This window comes from Plecotus auritus (genome assembly GCF_963455305.1).
Source record: "Plecotus auritus genome assembly, chromosome: 6".
Classification (NCBI taxonomy): Eukaryota; Metazoa; Chordata; class Mammalia; order Chiroptera; family Vespertilionidae; genus Plecotus; species Plecotus auritus.
The window spans coordinates 18,855,417-18,862,980 of record NC_137773.1 but is presented as its reverse complement, the minus strand read 5'-3'; the positions used below and the strand labels follow the sequence as shown (position 1 = coordinate 18,862,980).

At 47.6% G+C, this 7,564-nt stretch overlaps 1 protein-coding gene across 1 annotated transcript; it reads right to left on the bottom strand.

Annotated features, from left to right (window-relative positions):
• Nucleotides 1–1,030: 1,030 nt before the first annotated feature.
• On the bottom strand, nucleotides 1,031–2,385 carry LOC308250257 (phosphatidylinositol 4,5-bisphosphate 5-phosphatase A-like; the record flags this gene model as incomplete). The annotated part of the gene is given in 3 exon segments (XM_080672693.1): nucleotides 1,031–1,252; nucleotides 1,255–1,644; nucleotides 1,723–2,385. Coding segments are annotated over 3 exon segments (1,251 nt in total). The 5' UTR covers nucleotides 2,362–2,385.
• Between the last annotated feature and the right edge of the window lie 5,179 nt (nucleotides 2,386–7,564).

Genomic DNA, 7,564 nt, shown 5'->3' with positions numbered 1-7,564 from the left:
AAACATCGATGAGAGAGGAACATCACCGATAGGCTGTCTCCTTCATGCCTTCTACTGGGGATGGAGCCTGCAAACTGGGCTTGTGCCCTGACCAGGAATTGAACTGGCGACCTCTTGGTTCCTGGGTCAGCTCAACCACTGAGCCACATTGGCCAGACTATATGTCTCTTAATGGACTAAATTTTCTCTTGAGTATATATTCAGATTTGGAATTTTTGGAACATGAGGTGTGCACAAATAGCTCTCAAAAGTTGTTTTATGGCCCTAACCAGTTTGGCTCAGTGGATAGAGCATTGGCCTGTGGACTCAAGGGTCCCAGGTTTGATTCCAGTCAAGGGCATGTAGCTTGGTTGCGGGCACATTCCCAGTAGAGGGTGTGCAGGAGGCAGCTGATTGATGTTTCTCTCTCATTGATGTTTCTGACACTCTCTCCCTCTCCCTTCCACTCTGTAAAAAATCAATAAAATATATTTTTTAAAAGTTGTTTTATGAATTAACATTCCCACCGGCCATGACAGCTACCCTTGCCTCATTTCCTTTTTAAAATTTGAGTTTGTCATAGTTTCAAAATTCTATTAATTGGCTGATATTTTAACTTTTCATGGTGGAAATTTTCAAGTATTTGGACCCCTGGGCCCTGATATAGAAGAGAAAATAGTATAATGAACTTCTATGCTCCTATCATCACCTTCACAATTATCAACTCCTTTCCAATTTTGTTCCCTTTATATTCCACCACCCATTTCCATTTTTTTTTTTTTTTTTTTTTTTTGAGGCTAGAGAATTTAATTCCTAATCAATGACCTCCAGGATTGCCCTTCTCCCATCCCAGATGGGGGCCTAGGTCGGGCTTTGCTGATTGTCACAGTTGAGGTGTCAGGACTGAGTTTGAGGGACGCCAGTTGGCCATCCCTAGCCAGGACAGAGTGTCAGGTGTGGAGAAAGCTGGAGCAGCAGCAGGAGAGAGGCAGGTGGGTTTACAGACTGGGTCAGAATAGGAGCCACCTGTACCCGCCTGCCCACCCCAGCTTCAGGGCCTCAGGCCCCCTTCCTCCAACTTCTGCCGGCCCTGAGGGCTGGGAGACAGGCTGTCAGGGGTCGGGGCCTCCTGGTCAGGTTCCCAGGGGCCACCACCTCCAGGGTCTACAGTCTCTAGGTGCAAGGCAGGCAGCAAGCCCAGGCTTTGAGGCACAGATGGGGGGAGGGTCCAGGGACCAGGCAGCCCAGAGAGCCCCTCCTCACTACAGCCCTGGTGCCTCCATCACTGCTGCCCCTGTTGGGGGCCGCACAGGGCAGGCGACGGCTCTGGGGTGAGGGGCTGCGGCTGGTGCCCCGGCGTTCACAGGAGGAGGGCCGGAGAGCCAGGCCTGGGAAGCGGGCCAAGCGGGCCAAGCTGCTCCAGTGCCGCTTGGCCTTGCCAGGGCTGGGGCTTCGGGACTTGGGTGCGAGCAGCTCCAGGGTGCTGTCATCCTCCTCCTCCGAGCTGGTCCCTGAGCTGTGTGTGCTGCTACTGGCCGACTCCGAGGTAGGCAGCGAGCTCTGGAAGGGCTCAGTGACTCCAATGAGGATGCTGTGGGTGTGGCCGTAATAGCCCAGGATGAAGTCTCCGTGGCCCTTGGGCAGCGACTCCTCACTGAATGTCACCTGGTAGTTGTTCCTGTCCACATCCTAGTGTTTGGCCCAGACATAAGCCACATAGTCCTTGCAGTGGCGGAAACCCACCCGGTACAAGCCGATCCAGTCCCAGGAGCCACGGGCGAACACAGTTTCCACGCGGTACCTCACCACAGCCTGCTCCGGCCGCACCCACTCTTCCGCCACCTCCAGCCGCACCAGGTGCATGTCGTCCCTGAAGGCAAAATGCAGGGCGAACTGGGCAGCCACAGGCTTGTGGTCACTGACGGTGTATTCCATGTGGCTTCGGTAGCTGTGCTGGGTCACCTGGAGCCAGTGGCTCTGCTGTCCGGAGGGGCTTCGACCTCCACCTGGAACCTTGACCTTCCACAGGATACGGTCTGTCCAGGCTGGCTTCCGCTTTTTGGCACTGGTATCATATTTGTTAGTACCCACGTCAAACTTGAAGGTGGGTGCAAAGTTGAGGGGCCCCTCCTGGAAGCCCTTGAGGATGGGCCAGGTATCCTTGGCCATGTTGAGCTGGTCCTTCTCCCAGAGCTGGTGGAGCTGGTTGTTGTCAATGACGAACTTGACGAAGTGCAGGTCGTAGCTCTCGATGCGGAAGTTTAGGTCCCCGAACCAGAACACAAGGTCGTGGTCCAGGATGCCTTGCGCCCCGGGCCCCTGGAACTGCTGGAGGCTGAGGATGGTCTGGAAGTTGTCCTTGCGCTGCTCCGCCTTGTCCATGTGCGCGAGCAGGTGGCAGTTCAGGAAGCACCACCACCCATTATTTTTAACCAAATTCCAGATATCATACCATTTTATCTGTAAGTATTTTAGCTGATATCTCTACAAGATAAGAATTCCCCTTTTTAAACGTAACCTCAGTACATCATGAAACGCCTCTGTCAGCAATAATTCCTTAACATCATCAAATTTTTGGTCACATTGCCGAAACCGGTTTGGCTCAGTGGATAGAGCGTCGGCCTGCGGACTGAAGGGTCCCAGGTTCGATTCCGGTCAGGGGCATGTACCTTGGTTGCGGGCACATCCCCAGTGGGGGGTGTGCAGGAGGCAGCTGATCGATGTTTCTAGCTCTCTATCCCTCTCCCTTCCTCTCTGTAAAATATCAATAAAATGTATTTAAAAAAAAATTTTTGGTCACATTTCTCCAATTATCCTATAATTTTTATCTTTTTATATTTGAGTTAGGATTTGAAAAAGTCCATGCATTGTGATTGGTCAGTATTTCTTAAGTGTCTTTTAATCTATCCCTTCCATCGTTCTCTTTCTCTCTTTGTACAATCTTGCCATTCATTTGTTAAAGAAATCACGTTGGCTTTCCTGTTAGGCTTCTTCCCAGTTTGGCTTTGCTTATTTCATCCCTGTGGTGTAATTTCATGCGCTCCTCAGTCCCTGCATTTCCTGTAAATTGGTAGCGAGATCAAACTATGGTCCATGGGCCAAATCCAGCCCCACCCTTTTTTGTAAATAGGATTTTATTGGAACACAGCTATGCCCATTTGTTTAGCTATTGTCTATAGTTGCTTTTTTGGTGCTACAACACCACGTTGAATAGTTGCAACAGAGACTGGATAGCCTGTGAAGTTTAAAATATTTATTACCTGGCTGTTAGTGAGAAAGTTTGTCAACTGCTGCTCTCAAGGCTTGATCAGATTCCCACTTGATTTGTGGGACATGATTTCTTCCTAGGAGGTGGTGTTTAATTCCTTCAAGAGCCCATTATGTCTAATTCTCTCTCCTTTTGTAATATTGTCAGTTAGATCAGCCATTTCATAAGGAGTTGCAAAATGGTGATATTCTGAGTCAGTCCTTCATTCCATTTCATGTAATTTGTTGGAATGCTTATGTAAAGAGCAGCTTCCTCTCATCTACCATTTGGTTGCCTGAGGCACAGTTTTTACAGGAAAAACAATAAACACTCAATTGTTTCCCTTTATTACCAGTTTTCAAAATAATAAGTTGATTTCCTAATATCTTCCAAGATGATCACTGAGGTTTTTGTTTATTTTCATTACTGCTAGGATTTAAAAAAAAAATAGTTTATTGATTTTAGAGACAAAAGGAGAGGGAGAGAGAGAGAAACATCTATAGGCTGCCTCCTGCACACCTCCAACCAGGGATCAAGTCCCAAACCCAGGCATCTTCCCTGACTAGGAATCATATAGGAAGATGCCCAACCAACTGAGCTATACTGGCTAGGGCTACTGCTGGAATTTTTAATACTATATTCTGTTGGTCGGGATTTTGTTCTTCAATGTGATAAACTCTTAAAATCATAACCTTTCCCCTCTGTGAGTTTATACATGTCTCTAGAGTGGAGAAGTATGATGTTATGTCATTGTAGGCTCATGGAATGATTGTTGGGTTGGTATGCCAGTGAGCTCCAGATTTTGGTCTCTCTCCCTAATACATGAAGATAAAGAAAGGAAGGGGATGGAGGGAGGTAGAAGGTAAAGGGGGGATAAATGGTGATGGAAGGAGACTTTATTTGGATTGGTGAACACACAATACAATATACAGATGATGTATTATAGAATTGTACACCTGAAACCTATATAATTTTATTAACCAATATCCTCCCAATAAATTCAATTTAAAAAAAAAGAAAGGAAGGGGAAATTTGCAAGAGGGGAACTTAGGCAAGTCAACTCATCTCTCTGAATCACTTCCTTATATATTTAAAAAAAAAAGGGGGGGGGTGCTGGGTCCTGGATGGATGGGTGGCTCAGTTGATTGGGCATCATCTCACACCCAAGGGGTTGCCAATTAGATTGTCTGTTAGATTGCCTGGGTTGCAGGCTCCATCCCTGGTAGGAATTCCCAGTAGGGGACGTGCAGGAGGCAGGCAATCAACATTACCCTCTCACATTGATGTTTCTCTCCCACCCCCCTTCCTCTCTAAAAATCAATAAAAATATTTAAATAAATAAATAAATTAGGGGTGCAGGGGCTAGACTACACTGTAGCCATAGCAGCTTTCTTTCTGTTCTTCCAATACACCTGCCCCAGGGCCTTTGCACTTGCAGTTCTCAGTACCTAAAACACTCTTGCTCCACTTCTTCCAATGATTAGTTCCTTATCATGATTCAAGTCTCAGCTTCTGGATCACCTCCTCAGACAGAACCTCCCAGACCAATAATCTAAAATAGTCACCACCACCCCCATCACTTTGTCATATCAGCCTATTTCATTTTTTTCATGGTGTCTATCTAATCTGATTACTTGTTTATGTCTATCTCCCCTCTTTCCAGAGTGCAAACTCAATAAGATTAGGGTCTTTGACTTTCTTGTTCACTGATGTATCCCTAGGAACTAAAATAGCCTGGCACATAACAGTTTGAATAACAATGCCTGCTGAATGAAAGAATTTCTGCTAAAGGAATGGATGGATGGATGAGATAATCTCCAAAGTCCCTTTTTGATCTGAATCCAACAAGATACCGTGAGTGTAGACTCACATACAAGCATGACTATACCACTTTACAGATGTGGAAACTGAGTCGTGAGTGACAGCCAAAGGCTTCACAGAGAGGAAGGTGGTGTGGTCCAGTAGCACTATTTGGGAAGTCAAAGGCAGGAGCCTTGGTTTCGGATCCTCACACATCCTAGTCTGCCCACATTCCTTCGTAGAGCTGTGTGAATTGGACAAGTTGTTTCACCCCTCCAAGGATGCCCAGCCAGTGTGGTCCCATGAACCAGGAGGTCACGATTCAATTCCTGGTCAGGGCACATGCCCAGGTTGCAGGCTCGATTCCCAGTGTGGGGCATGCAGAAGGCAGCCAATCAATGATTCTCTCTCTTCATTGATGTGTCTATCTCTCCCTACTTCTCCTTTCCTCTCTGAAATCTATAAAAAAAAAAATTTATAAAAAGCACACAGTTTCTCCATCCTAAAGAGAAGTAGTTATACTAATAACTCTGGTCTAGATTCCTGTGAGATAGTGAAGCTTTGTGAACTGAACAGCAACAGGCACTGTGCAGAATGCTTTGCCTTTTCTTTACCCCCAGATTGTCCCTGGAGGTGGGGGTGAGGAAGGAAGCTGAGGACCCAGCATGGAGGAGGGGAGAGCCAGCAGGTTTCCATGGTTTGTTTACTCACCTGACTCTCTGGCCTCCCCCTAGCTTAGCTGCTCTCACCTGCTCAGGTAAAGAGGTAGGGGGAGCTTGGCTCAGCCAATGAACTGTGATCATTCTCTTAAAGGCACCCAGCAGCTGGCAAGAAAACCAGCCATGCAACCTAAGAGCTCCCTGGATGCCAGGAGGCAGCTGTGCAAGCTTCGGTAACTAAGCCCTCCATGGCCACACTGTGACCCCAGGGCCTGGTCACTCCAGGCATGAGAGGGTGCTTGTTCAGAGAGGCCTTCCCCTCACCCAGAGCTGCCCCTCCAGGAGGCCTTCAGGCCTAGCTGCCCTGGCAGACACCCAGGAAGGAAGACAACGTGGCCTTGGCAGCTGCCCGCCAGGAAGAAGCCCACAGGTGCCAGGGAGAAGACGTTTCCAGGTCCTGGCCCCCTCAGCAGCCCTGGTGAGTCTTGATGCTCTGGCTTCCTGAACCTCAGCATAGCAGGGTGTGGTGGGCAGATGCCCCCCCGCCCCCCCAGAGCGGGAGGGGGCAGACACTTTGGGTGCTGGTTCCAGCCCTGCTGTGTCACTCCAGCTCTCTGAGCCTCGTGTTCCCCACCTGGGAAATAAGCTCAAACTTCCACGTCAGCTTTCCCTTTTATTATTTCCCCCTGTCACACCCCCTTGTTTTGAAAGATTTTTGACTGCCAAGCTGTACCTGTTATGTTATTAGTCCTTAATTGGTTTTCCTCCTTGTATGTTAATTGGGGCCTTATGATAGCCAATCAGTGGTTTCTGGTCATCAGGAACAAACCACGGTAATACTACAGAGCTGATGTAAGTTTAACCAAAAGCAAAGAAATGTGGTGTTTCAGTCTGTATGTGAGATCTTATCTAGAGTCAATATTTGGTTTTCATTTGGCCTTTTGAAATATGAGAAATAGAGCACTTGTGGGTAATTTCCAGATTATGGGGACTCTAGGTCGGGGAACCCTAGATCTAGCTTGCATGGTTTATGGGGGCACTGGGCAGAAATACTTCCTTCACACCCCAAACCCAATGCTGCCTCACACATGAGATATATTCCTGAAAGTGGAAGTCTTTGACCTGAAAACTTTCTATGTGGGGCTGGACTGCTCCCAGGAGTCTCCACATAGGATTCCTCCCACCTCTGACTGAGGCTGGGACCTGGGTGGGGGATCTGCTGTCTCCCTCAGGCCTCTGCTGGAGGGTGGCCAGGGGGCATGGGACCAGGTAGGTGTGAGTGCAGGGCCTGGAAGCCAGGAGTATATGGTGGATACAGCTTGTGCTGGGAATCAGGAGATGGGACCTGACCTCAGGCAAGTTGCCTAACCGATTTTTTTAAATATATTTTTTATTGATTTTTTTACAGAGAGGAAGGGAGAGGGACAGAGAATTAGAAACATTGATGAGAGAGAAACATCAATCAGCTGCCTCCTGCATACCCCCTACTGGGGATGTGCCCGAAACCAAGGTACATGCCCTTGACCGGAATTGAACCTGGGACCCTTCAGTCTGCAGGCCAACGTTCTATCCACTGAGCCAAACCGGTTAGGGCTGCCTAACCTCTTTGACCCTCAGTTTTCCCAGCTGTGAAAGGGGAGTGGTGTAATTTTGGCAATGCTTTCCTACCAAAATTATTCTTAGGGCCAAATAAAATAGAGTATTTCATGGAAGCTTAGATTCTACAGATTTTAAGATGCATTCAGATTCAAACATATTTTAAATTCACAAACATGCATTTTAGAATCCATGAAATAGAGTAATGGATGGTAAATTTGGCCTCCATGATAAAGAATTATTCTGATTCTGATGGAATCATGGCTGCTTGTTAAATTCTTTT